Source organism: Podarcis raffonei, chromosome 1 (assembly GCF_027172205.1).
Source record: "Podarcis raffonei isolate rPodRaf1 chromosome 1, rPodRaf1.pri, whole genome shotgun sequence".
Lineage (NCBI taxonomy): Eukaryota > Metazoa > Chordata > Lepidosauria > Squamata > Lacertidae > Podarcis > Podarcis raffonei.
In genome coordinates, this window is record NC_070602.1 from 56,382,307 (window position 1) to 56,396,239 (window position 13,933).

Consider the following 13,933-nt stretch of genomic DNA (forward strand, 5'->3'; position numbering starts at 1 on the left):
ATGGGTTGTAGTAGAAAGGGGCAAAACTGTGCCCTAACAAGAGGGGCCTAAGCAGAATATATGCCTGCCATGGGAAATCACTCTTTTCCCCAAGATGTTTTGTGTCCCCACATTTCATGCCCCTGAGCTACCCAGTTCTGTCTTACTACCAGCCTTCTAATGAAATTTTCTGATTCCTCCCAAAGCCCTCCAAAGTAGAAAGGAGGATAGCCTAGCACACATATGCATAAAGTCATACTGTCTCTCTTCCAGTACCGGGGTCCTTCAACCCTCCCTTTACAGACTCCTCTCACATCCCTTCCAACTATACAATTCTATGTCCGAAATGTTGCCAAACAGCTAGGCATGTTCATGGGTTTGAGAAATGTGCAAGTTCAGCTCAATCTAGAAAGCGGCAAATGGAGGAAATTGTTTTTATTGATAATGGAGAGATTTAGGCAAATCATAACATAACACAGGCAATTGTGTATGGAAGACACTAGAAACAGTAGAAAAGAAACAAAAAGCTAACTTCAATAGACAAGCCTTACAATGGGGTTGTTATATGCCAGACAGTCAGTCTGAATTACATATTTTAGCGATCAGAAGGACAAAAATTTCTGCTTGGAATTCTGACAGCATCTATAAGCAAAAACAAAAACAAAAAACAAACGATTCCTGCCCCACCCACAAAAGATCCCAGGAAAGGGGATATATATATTAGCCCCATGGGAGCTGGCTTCTAGGAACTGAACCAATTTAAGATGCTAACTTCAGTGCAAGTCAGGTGGCCATGACTATTTTTTAAATAAAAAAAGAGCCTTCACTTACTGTGCTAAAGAGATTTCCCAGCTGTGTTTCCTTAAAACATTAAAGAGTCTGGACTTGCAGAGTTTATCACTTCCAAGTGTCAGCCTCATTGATAAGGCAGGGGTAATTGGTTTGGGCCAGGGACGGTCATTTCAAAATGTACTGGCATCTCACCAAGTGATTTCCATAGCAAAGGACATTGGGCTAATTACCTGGAAATGCACATTTAAACCATTGCTTCCATATCGCTTTCAGCTTACCTGCCTTTAGCATGGCAGAGGGAGTATGTATAATATCAACAAAAATAAAAAATAAAAACAGATCCTGAAAAGGGCATTTTTGTAACAGGCAGTGGGGGGAGGGCAGGGCAGGGGGTAGCCAAGGCTGCATTGTGAAGGTAAGTTCACAGAACAATGCATGAGGAGGTTTCAAGGTGTGCTGATGTCATCCGTCTACACTGGACTTTATGGGATGCTTTCTCCACCATGCATTTCTGCTATCTGCTTGCAGCACTTGCAGCATAACAGTCCCTCTCTCCCCATGTTACTCAATGATAGCAGCACTCAGGACACCAGCACACCACTTTCCACAACCACCACTGCATGGATGCTGGCCAATGAGTCCTTTCAGATATGTCCACCTTCGCAGTCTTCTGAAGAAGATCTGAACTTTTTCTAGGGGGCTCCTTTCTTCACTGAGCCTCTGTTCTAGTTAGAAAGCATTAACTTGAGAAGTCTAACTTGTTATAATTAGAAACCACCATCCTTGCACTTCCTTGATGGTTTGTGTACCATTCCTTAAAAAAATACCACAACACTCCCAAATCCTTTCTTTAAATAATCAGTTATGCAGCTTCCTCAAACGTTTCCTATGTGGAAAAACATTTGCTTCCACCTTTCCCTCATAAGGCTCACAAGTTTATTGCTCTCAAGTTCCATGATAATTTAAAGAATATTTTTAGGCCACCTTTCAGGGTAGAAAGTCCACTCAAGGAGACTTAAACAAATAGGAAGTAATCAAAACAACATAGGAAGCTGCCTTATACGAAGCCAGAGCACTGGTCCACCTAGCGTGGCCTATGCTGATGGGCAGAAGCTGTCCAAGGTTGTCGGACAGGGGTTTCTGCCAGCCTTACCTGGAGATGCCATTCGGAGCTGGGACCTTCAGCTTGTGAAGGATGTGCTCTGCTATGGTCCTTCCCATAATCAGTGCCAGTTCCAAACACCACGATGTACCACCTTCAAATTTTGAAAACTAATTGTTTTACTTCACCTACAGGACAGCTGTGTATGTTGCAAAGGGCGCAGTGCTGGCGAGACCCCAGCCACCAATCATCTTAATTTGCTCAGAGGCCTCTGTTTAAATTAGCATATGCAAATTCGCTTCATGGGCCTATGCCCCTGAGGCTTTTAAGAACCTAGAGGCGCCCCTGTATCCAACCCTCAGGGTCTGCAACTGCAGTCTGCTTCTAGCAAACAGCCTGACTGAAATGGAAGGACATCTCAAGATCTAATACAGTGTGCATTCACAGATGATTCTTGTTTTGCCACTTTATTATTATCATCATCATTCATACTACAGCATACATTATAATTATTCCTACTTGCCTAGAGCAATAACAGTTCTTTCCAGTTTACTAGAAAAACTGCTCAAACCACTTGGGTTGATATATAGGTACACATCAGCAGGTAAAACTCCTATTAATTGTATACAGAAAAGCTCGAGGAATAAATTATCAAAAAAGACACGATGACACTTCAAGGTCAGAAGCCAGAAGGCAAATAAAAAGCCCTTTAAAAAGAGTGAACTTTAATACATTGGTCATCCCACACTGTAGTTTTTCAGGTTTTCAAAATCTCACAGAAACCCATAATGAGAGTTATGATGCTAAAGGTCTGTAGCTTGTGTCTGATGCATTAGGCTCATATATGTACTAAAAATAAAATAACACTCTTCCAAAGGTTATTTATACCAAAAGCATCTTTTACAGTTAATTAAAATTTTATTCTCAAATATATCCTGAAAGCCTAATTTTTAAAAAGCAAACTTTTATTTCCCCCCATCTTAGCTGCACTGAATGATTGAAACCTAGTCAAGGACCTTGCAACTAAAATGAAAATATGAGCATGTTATTTCCACTTTTTACTGTGATGGCATTTTATATTCATCGTAAGCACCACGTTTTCAGTCTTGTCTTTGAGAAGATTGTTTGTCAACCCGTAGAAATAAGGTGATTGATGATTGAATAAATCATTAGGCGTGAAAAGAAGTGTGCTTGCAAAGGATGTGTCTGGGAGAAGAGACAGGTTGTCTCGGAGGCAGGAGAAGCATACTGTAAAAGCAGAAGGCGACTGTTGTTTCTGGCAAAGATTCAGATCATCTTCCAAGGACTTCTTCACCGCAGGAGTTTTCAATGTAGGACCATCCTCTGCAAGGGAAAATTCCTGTGGGTAAAAGGGAAATAGGAAAGCATGGCATGAATTCTAGGAAAGTCGCCAGTTTAGGTTCTCTGACAGGGATGGGGAACCTGTGGTGAACCTTCAGATGCTGGACTAGAACTCCCAACATGCCTGGCCACCAGCCATGCTGCCGGCTGGTGGTGATGGGACTTAGTAGGTTCTATGGATTTAGGAGAGAAACCAGAATTCAAACCATGTGTTTCTTGGGAACTCAGTACTATTAAATTCTGCAGAAAAGCAGTCATTTCATAACTTGTGGTGGTTGCTCTGCTAGAGGAGCTGGGCTAGAGGAGAAGGATGACCAAATATCATCTGACAGACCCAGGATATATTCCACTGTGAGTGTTTTGTGGCTACTATGATGTTACTGGGTTACAAACCATTTGTAAATTTATTGTTTCCACGGGTGTTGTTATTTACAGTAGCTGTCTGTACCAATACATCATCCTTGACACAAGCCTTGTTGGTTACCTTTATGACAATTCACTCACCATCTGTGGTGTGTGATAAAGGGAATATTTTGCTGCATACCATATTAACTGTAAGTTATAACCACTGCTTAAAAAAAGACAGTGGGTTTGGTTATTTGGAGCTTCCTTAGAGGGTAAAGATACAGCATTATGTCCTCTGTCAAAAATGTGCATTAGAGTCCATGCAAATGGTGTGCAGGTATATTCACGTACTCTAAAGGAGAAATTGTGCCGAAGTACAGGATTTGACTTCTGAGCATCTTGCCTTTCTGTCTCTTCGACACTATATTTAAAACTCCTGACAAGAGTGTCTTCTCTTACAATAGCCAACCTATAAAATCTACCACCCCTGAGACTTAAATACACGCACACACATCACCTTCTTATCTTGCTTAGATCTTTCAGTCTGATCACTAGCCAAAACCCTGGACCAAAAATGACTTAAGAGAAACAGAAATAAGTTGAACATGCAGTTGAAACATGCTAGGGTCTAGCAGGTCCCCACTGCAAGCTAAATAATGCGTATTACATTGTGGTTCTATCCTTCCTAACCCCTTTAAAGAAAGAAGACAGCATTCTCAGCCCAGCAGATGTCTTTGACAGAGATTAAATTTTAACCCATGGGTAGCTCCATGAAAAACGGGTTTTCAAAACCTCTGTGTTCTGAAGGATGCTCCTGAGATGATTGACACAAAGAGCTTGTTAAATTTTAAGTCAGCCTCCTGCTTCCTGCAAGGGCAGGACTGTCAGTTCTAGATACAGAGACGTTCCATCTATTCACAGAGCAGGTAAAAACACAGGTAACAACCATGTAAGGTTTCTGTGACACTGCTCCCCATTAGTCTTTCCCACCCATGGCTCAACGAAGGTTTGGAGGCTTTCCCTGCTGGGACTATGTAACATTTCCTAAAAGGATGTTGGATTCAGAGTGTGCCAATACCAACTCCTGCCAGCAAGTTTTGAACTAGGATAGATTTTTTTACTTAAGAGTTACACCTACATATTCAAGCGTTATTTTTGGACATAACTCAGAGGTCAATGTTCTTTCTTTGGTCCAAAAGAACACCGGTTATTCCTTCAGCTCATCATTATGAGGCAGAGACACGGCTATCCACAACTTCTGGCAATCTGAATTTGCTACATGTCTCCAATATCTGCATGCTGAACATAATTATTAGACTAGAACTGCAGGGTTGGAAAGGACCGTGAGCATCATCTAATACAGTGGTACCTTGGAAGTCGAATGGAATCCGTTTCAGAAGTCCATTCAACTTCCAAAACGTTCAGAAACCAAGGCGCAGCTTACAATTGGCTTCCGGATTTGCGGCATTCGGGAGCCAAGACGTTCAACTTGCGAGGCATTTGGGATCCAAGGTACGACTGTACAACCGTCTGCAATGCAGGAATATGCAGCTAGCCCGTTTGGGGATTGAACCAGTGACCTTGGCGTTATGAGCACCACGCTCTAACCAACCCAGCTAACCGGCAACTGCAACGTAACCCCATGGGATTTAAAGGATATTGTTTTGACTTCTATACAAATGCCTTGATATTGCATGTGATTTCCACTTTCCATCCGATTCTGCCCAATGAAAGCTTCTAAAAAGCCCCTGCTACAGCTTTGCATTTGCCTACTTCCTACTTTGAAATGGCCACATTGTATCGAGCTATCTAGCAAGGGCCCCCACCTAAGCAGCAAGTTTGAAAGGCTATTATTTATGTTGATGGCTTGCTGAAGTCAGGAAAATAATACCCTCTTTTAAATGCTGTTGCAGAAAAGAGTCAATTTTCATTTTAGTTAGCGACGATCAGGATCTATTCCTAGGTTTGCTGAATAAAGATTTAATCATTAATTCCGTGGCGCAAGCAGAGGCATCACAACACTGGAGTAAAAGCAGGCAGGCTTAGATAGATCTTCTCTGCATTGTGGATTCTCCCTTCCTCCCCTAATCCAAGGTGTCTTGTCTCAATATCATTGGACCGTCACTAAACACCTCACTGTGTTCTTCACAATGCAGAAGCTCAGCACCTTCAACCCTAGTCTGGGAAGCTGGGAGTAAATAATTTATTTTTTGTTTTTGGAACACTTGGTCTTAGTCTCAAGCAGAAAGAAGCACAGCAGGAAAGTCAAAGCAGATTGTGGATGTTGGGAGGGAGAGGGATGAGAAACCTAATAAAACCAGTCCCATAAATTTAGGCCAAGCAAAGGTTTCTAGGAAACAAGATCCGAGTTGGTGGAGACGAGACAAGGCGAGCCACACCATGCATAAAAAGCAAATCCTCAGAGCTGATCTCCACCCCTTCTACCATTCCAAGCATATCTATATGAAGGTGTTTTGTGAGCAATCGGGAAACGCTGCGACCCTGGAGAAATAATTAAGAAATGCGCTCTACTGGCTGGTGGCATCTGTCCCGAAAGGGAACAAAGTGTCTTTTGTGAAGCTTTCTCCGCAGGGGGGGAAAAAAGCCTCCTAGAGTTTGAACAGCATCCACAGCCTCCCCTGGAATTAAACCCAAAGCAAAGCTTTATTGTTCCCTTTCACTTTGACTGCCGCGTGTGGGGGTGAAAAATCCCAAGAGGTTTTAAAATATTACTGATAGGCTAGGCTTGGCTGCTTTTTCCCCAGGACATGAATCAACTTTATTGCGAAAAACAAAAAGCCATTAGTGTTATTGAGGCACAGACAGTGTCGGTGAATATAAGCAGGGGTGAAAGGGTAAACAAATACTTTCAGCAGCATGAAGATACGATTCTGCTGTTTTAAAAATGGATAGAAAAGGGATATTTTAAAGAATTGCCCAGAAAGTAGTATAGCAAAAAATTCAGGCACGAACAAAATCTTAAGAGGTAAAAGATATGAGGCATGCCACTTAAATGTCCCAAATCTCAGGTTTCAAGGGAGGGATGGACTCTGGTCCCAATTCCTGCATTATTTTGGGAACATTCGCACATGACAGTTTCCCTTAGTAGATTAGATCCTGTCAGTCAGATTCTCAAGTGCCCTAAGCAACGAACAAGCTTCACTGCTTTCAAGACAAGAGACTGGAGGAGAGGTTATAAAAAATAAAGTCTGCCGCAGGTAAGCCGTGCTTACAAGTCATAGCAGAAGACAACTTCATTGCATAAAAGAATGCAAATATTATTACTACTACTATTAATATTATCCATGGAGTTTTCTTGGCAGGGATAATATGAGGGCACAAGGAGAAGGGGACAACAGAGGACGAGATGGTTCGACAGTGTTCTCAAGGCTACCAACATGAGTTTGACCAAACTGCAGGAGGCAGTGGAGGACAGGAGTGCCTGGCGTGCTCTGGTCCATGGGGTCACGAAAAGTCGGACACGACTAAATGACAACAACTATTAATATTATTACTTATTAATAAACAAACTCAACATGTCTCAACCACAAGTAGATAAAAATGGAGTACTTTTTCCTAACAGATCTGAAAGGTTGCCCCTAGACTATCACTGCATCAGCTCTAATTGGTTAGACATTTTGAGATATAAAAGTAGATTCCTTATGGGACAAGTTAGAAACAACTTTAATCCAACTGATTTCAATGGTAAGTAAGTTCAATTAACTCAATTTCTATCCAATTCATCACCTTCCTGGTTTGATCCCATAATGCTCTCTGACCGTGAAACACATTGGTTCTATTGCTCTACAACAGCAAACATAATAAAAGACCTTTACAACTTTGGGGATTTTCTCATCTCTTTGGTTGCCTGTGAACTGGTCAGTCCTCCTGTTTCTCATCTGATGTGACCCAAAAAATATCTCTGAGATATTTCCCTAACATTATGGAAGCATCAAACACATTACTTTGACTTTTTAAAGACTTGTTTTCCTGGCCACAGGACAGATCACAACATGTTCTTGTCTCAATTTATCCTAATGATCTTGTGGATTAGATTAGGCAGAGAGATAATGACTTGCTCAAGGCAACCCACAGAAAGCTTCTTGGCTCAGCGAGATATGAATTCTGACCTCCTACTACTCAAACCATATCTCTAACACTTACCAGGTCCGCACCATACTTTGTGTGCCTGTATTATAAAATTGTAGCTGCTAGATAAAAAAAATAATACCTGCACCATGTCCTCAGAAGCTCAACAACCTTTGCTGATTCAACAGGGTCCATTGGCAGGCGAAGGATCATCATCGTTGTATCGCCTATTCCTTTGGGGAGGACTTGGTGAAGGGAGAGAGTCAGCCCTAAATGGGGGGGGGGAGAATAAACAGAGAAGTTTTCAGACTTGCCTTTAAACCTGTGAATTACAGTAGGAAGAGGGATTATTACTGCACGTGATGTCAAGGCCTATGGTGTCCACACATTCACACCAGAAGTATGAATACCTAGCTCATAGAGTTAGGTTGACGGAAGGTCTATTCAAAATGACATCAAGAACTTCCCATCAAAGGCAAGGTGATGGCCATTAAATGGCTAAGCAATGCTTAGCTCCAAGAACACGCATGCACCATATTCCAACCCAACAAAGATGGTGCTTTCAGTAGTTGCCTTCACTGTTCTTCTACAACTTCCACAGCCTCAGTGAGGGAGGAATACGGCTGCTTACTGCTATTGCTAAAAAGAAAACATCCCTTGGTTTAAATACTACTAGCCTCCCAAGTTAGACCAAGAGCTGGCAGCTGTTCTGCAGTGATTAAAGGATTCTCTCTTCTTCTAGTGACTTGCCTTGGCTGTGCATTACACAAAAAATTTTTTATGCTATTATCACATAGCTCAGTCCCACTAGTTTTAAGGATTCCATCAAGTTAAAGGATTCTTTAAAATCCTCAATTCATTTTTAATCTTAAACCATTGATCTCTCTTTGTTTATTTCTTAACACTTCTTCCTAAACAAGGTGAATCTTTATGAAACACCTTGGCAAGGTTCAGCTCAAACAGAAAATGATGGTTAAAGACATTCCACGTCAGGCTGTTCATTCATTTAGGCCTAGGCTGGGGTCCCCAGAAAGCCACTGCCAATCAGAATACACAGTATTGATCTCTCCCACCACTTGCTACTAAATCCTTTAAAGTAGAGACGGCAGGAATTGAACCTGGGGCTTTCCGTATGCAAAGCACGCCTTCTAACCCTCAGCTAACCACAGTTTGCCAAGATATTCATACTCATGGAACAGTGGTTTGCTTAAGGTTTCAAAGCAAAACAGGAGAAATCCTTGACTGCAAATCCTGGCCTTTTCTGAACAACTATAGTTTATGCAAACCAGTTTCCTGAGTTCAGACACCACAGAAAAGCCACAATGCCACCATAGTCTCTTAGCATGACATGACATGGTTTGAACCTTGGATCTTCTACAGGCAAGGCATGTGCTCTACAGAGCTACACTCCCTTCACACCAACAGAAAAACTGGTCTCAGGCATTCCCTCTTCCCAGGGAATCCACACCTGTTCTCCAAAGTATCCTAACTGTTGGAGTGATATAGTATACAGATCAAGTATATCAGTGTGAAGTATAAATAGGATCTAAAATCAGACAACCATTTTGGGGGTTTCATGCAATCTATGAACCTGTTTCCCCCCACTGTGAAAGTATGTTGGGCAGACTAACAGTATGTTATACCTTGAGCACAAACTGGTGTCTTGGTTCAATGAATTGTGTTTGCGGGTGGGAAGGAAGGAACACAGCTCACCCAAGTAGGCCAGGATTTGCAGCTGCAACAGCCAATTAACACATCTGTTTTTTTCAGGTTAGCCTTAAGGAGAGAGGGGGGACAAAGTTTGTGCAGACTGAGAAAAAGCCTCTCACAGTAATTAAGTGAATTGGGGTTGAATAAACTAATACGCAGAATCAATGAAGATAATGAGAAGATGAGATGGGAGTTAACAGAGCAGGCAATAAAAGTGAAGCAGATGTGGAGAGAAGCCAGTATCTAAGCATGTTGTAGACATAAGCAAGAGGAAAATGAGGAGCACCTTTCCCACTCAATGCAAGGAATCTGGTTAAATCTATACACATTTGTGAATACAAAATCTGCCTTTCTCATGAGACATCTGCTTGTGGCATGACCTGCCGTGCTCCAGCTGTGAACAGCTTTCAACAGATATGCATCCACATCTACCAACACTCAGGGAAAGGAGGGCAGCGACCAATTGCAGCAGACAGGTATAACAAAACAAAAAGCAAAGCCAAGCAAAACGAGAAAATTAGACCAAGTTAGGGAGCATTTGTATTCCCAGCATGAACACTGGCCATCTCATGGTCCCTAGAGCATTGGGCAACCACTTTGTGTAAACCTGTAAACAGATGCTACTCAACTTATGGGGCAGACCAGCCTCTTGCTCTCATTTGCCTCTTTGCTCAGCAGAATAGCAAAAGCTAAGTCTCAGGCACTGTGGTTCCTTATGGAAAGTGAAATATCACATGAGTGCACCCATAGCAATAGGATAGGTGCAGAGTTAGTGTGATGGGAGAGGAAGGCAGAGATGTGGAGGTTCAGTGGGACTGCAGACTGCCCCTTGAGCAACAAGGCCCAAACCAAAATAATTCCCTCTGAGAAACCACAGCCTTCATTCCCCCTTCTACTCCTCGCACCTTTAATACAGCATGATTTTATTGCCATGTTCTGGCCGTCAAGTTTATGTAGCTTTTTGTTGTTGTCACTGTCACTGCTTGTACACCTGCATGTAACCATAAAGGTTCAGGGGGAAATCAACAGGCAAAAGAGAGGTGGCAGGAGGGGTGCAAGTGGCACGTCCAATCTGTCGCAATCCATTTCTGCAGAGCGGCAGCAGAACGCTTGCTAATGCAGTGAAGATCCCGGGAAGTCTTGAGCGTTTTGTGACACATGGCGAGATGCTCCCCAGTGTATTCATCTTCCACACAGTCTATTTTACTGCCTATCCATCATCTGGAACAGGCAAAAAATGAGAAAGAAAAACCCACACCAACCAACCAACCAACCAACCCCCCTTCAAGGTGTCTTGAGAATGAGTTTATGTAAGATATCATTCAAGCACATATAACTGTAAAGCTACTGCTAGGGGAGAAATGCTGGTGGGGGTGGAAACACAGGTGGGATATTGGAAAATATTTAACAGCCAAAGGGGAGGACGCGGCATCAGGAAGCAGAAGCAGGAGACAAATTCAGGAGCTAAAAATCAATGAACTGCTTTAAGGGCACTTACAGATTTGATAAAGATTGTAGTATGTAGAGACTGAGGGCATTTCATGAAAATGTAGCCCCATCAACAGCCCCATATATACTCCCTTGACTCTCCAGTTGTAATCTTAATGGTGGATCATGCTAACTCAGAAAAGAAGTGATGCAAGGCTGCTCAGAGCCCAGCCTTCCACTCCAGCCTCACAACTGGAAATAGAGTCGCAATGGCAATTCCTCTGGCCTGGCAGAAAGACTGTGCTGCAAATGCACAAGGAACATATGGCCCAATAAGTTCATTTTAATAGAAAGGAAAGGATCACACAGACTTGAAGCCCCACTGAAATACAAGTGTAAATGGGAACGCCAGGTGCATACCAGAGTTCCCATACCCATCACAGGGAAAGATGGTAAGTAACTCTTGAGATATTTCATCATCTGACAACTTGAACCTTATGCTATTCATTGAGTGACACCAACAGTAACAACATGAATCACCATGACCTTGTTAGAGGTGCATCTCAATAAGGATTATGAAGGACTGGTGTACACTCAGCATCCACAGTCTCCATGTACTAATGTCTACAGTCTACACCTTGTTTTCATAGAGTCATAAGTGTTGGAAGGGAACTCGAGGGCCATTTGGCCCAACACACTGCAATGCATGAATCTTTTGCCAGTGCAATGTAGGAATCTTTTGCCCAACGTGGGGCTTGAACCCACAACCCTGAGGTTAAGAGTGTCATGCTCTACTTCCTGAGCTATCCACAGGGCACCTATGTTACACCTATGTCTACCCTTTCTCAACAGTACATTGGGAGTCCTTCCTCATTCCCCCTTTCTCCATCCCAGCACTAGTAGTTTGCAGGTACCCACTTTGAAAATATCCCTTTAAGGTGGAAATGCTGAGGAAATATAGGGAGCTACTGTCCGGACTCAATCTACATATGATTCCAACTGCTCCCAATACATTAATTGATCTGGATGTAATGGCTTTCCCTTGGAGACAGCTGGCATTTAGTTTTAGTCATATTGGTCTTCTATAAATGATTTTAATGGTGTTGTTGGGAAAGGGACTTGAAGGCACTGAGATGCGGGAAAGGGATATGCACCTGGTCAAAGTGCTCAGACCCTAAATGAAGCAAATGATGTCATATGCTGAGTGGCCATTTATGGCCACGCAACCAAATATACTGGAAATGGGATGATGGAGTCAATGACCTCATCCTGTTCTTTGCTTACACAGCCAGAGGTGGTGAGGGCAACATGAATAACTCCATCAATTTACTTTCCTATATTTTTTCATGGAAGCAAAATCATTTCCCTTAGTTGTTGGACTAAAGAGGATTCCAGAATAGGATGGGGAGGAGCAGAAGGAATAGCCTTCCTGTTCTAGGAAAGGAAAACAGTTCAAGGCACAGGAGGAAAACTCTCTCTTCATACTATGAGCTGCTTCATACACTAGAGTTTTTCTATACAGATTGGCACTTCTGTGTAGAAAATGGCTGCTGTGTCAGTCGGGGTTTTCCCTTCATACCTGTATATGGCAAAACGGCACATATCTATATTGCGTTCTTCTCACGACAGTAGAGCTTTGCCACAAAGAAACACATGGGTTGGAGAGGAAGAGAAGGGGGGGACGCTTGCAGCCCTTGAACTGTTTAGTTGAGTGGGGACAGGGGTGGTCTGAAGAATGGATGGGTGGGTGGGTGGTCGTGGCACCTAATCCCTATAATCTCACCTAAATCCCAGCAGAGCCACCACCAGCCTCCCTCAGGCAACCAAAGCTCCCACCAATGCTGCCTCAGAAGTCTGTCTTATTTTGGAAAGAACTCAGCTGCTGTGGCTGAAAAGGGAGGTAGGAGAACCCACCCATCCCACTTGGAGAAGCAAGGATGGACACTCTGGGTTTCCCACTGGTATTGAAGAAGATTCCTGGCACATGATGTGTGGATGGGGAGTAGGAAGAGTTCTGGAAGCAGGAAACAGCAACTAGGAAGGGCACAGGGAGGAAACCAAAAAGGGACTTTTGTGCTCTCTAATGGCATGCTATGCTGGAAGGTAGTGATCCATGTCTAAAATGAATGGTGCTGGGGCTGAAGCCCAAACAACTGTCACATCATGACCTTGCATGTTTCTAAATTTGCATGTGGGCATGGATAACTTGCAATTGCTCAGTAGTCAAGATAATGTGCTCCTCGCATACTCAGAGGTACTTTCTCTCACACATTCAAGGGCCCAGCCCTGGTAACTGAAAACAGATCCCTAAGAGCCCTGGTACAATGAAGCACCATTCTTTTTGGGTGGTGGAGTTCCTTATTTCATTTTTTGGTACCAAAGGTAGTATGTATACACACCCAATCCATTGCAGGTAACTCGCATCTTGAGTGAGGGTTTGGTTGGGGGGTGGGCACACATATACATACAAAAATGCATAAAGCCAGGATCTCCTGGAAAGGGATGCTGTTTGCCTGGCTTTGGGAAAGAGCCATGAGGGCTCTGGTAGTGTCCTAGAGCCCTCACGGTTCAGCGCTTGCCCAGCTTTGGGAAGGCGGGGTGGGGGTGGAGAGCTCTAGGACCCTGTCAGAGGCTTGTGCCTCCTTCTCAAAGTCCATGGGCCTCACTTACCTGGCTCTGGGCTTGGGGTGTTAGGGCTCTGGGATGCTGACTGGGGCAAGTAAGCTCACAATCATCACACAGAGAGAGATTTGCTTTAAAGGGGTAGCCAGTGAGAAAATGGGGCTGCAGCAAAATGTCCCACACAATCTTCAGACATGAGCGTTCTGCTATTGTCATCAACAGAGTGGAGTGGACACGCCAGAGAAACGTTTGGAGGCTACAGTCCCAGGAACCCAAGATGTGCATGGAGTGGAAGGTGGCAGAGTTTTACATATTGATTGACAAAAGAAAGCATCAGGCAAACACCTCCCCCCTCCACCCCTCTTGTGGCTGTGACCTGTGGGTGTGACAGTGTATGTGAACTTCTCTATGCATATCCATGCAGAAAATTAGACATGTGTGAAGCAGCTTCCAGGTTCTTTGTTTCAAAAAGCACAAGCTTGAAATGTAGAGGGGGGGGGGGGC

The 13,933-nt window shown here is 43.3% G+C and overlaps 1 protein-coding gene across 2 annotated transcripts in view; it reads right to left on the reverse strand.

Annotated features, from left to right (window-relative positions):
- Positions 1–399: 399 nt before the first annotated feature.
- TRIM44 (tripartite motif containing 44) overlaps positions 400–13,933 on the reverse strand; it is an 83,095-nt gene continuing 69,561 nt past the window's right edge. Inside the window, exons 5-6 of one of the 2 annotated variants that reach the window (XM_053388135.1) lie at positions 7,812–7,938; positions 400–3,233 (exon numbers count right to left, since the gene is read on the reverse strand). In XM_053388135.1, coding sequence (XP_053244110.1) covers positions 7,851–7,938 — 88 coding nt within the window. In that variant the 3' untranslated portion in view covers positions 400–3,233; positions 7,812–7,850. Of the gene's footprint in view, positions 3,234–7,811; positions 7,939–9,382; positions 9,446–13,933 lie in introns of those variants that run through there. The other variant, XR_008330418.1, reaches the window with a different exon arrangement.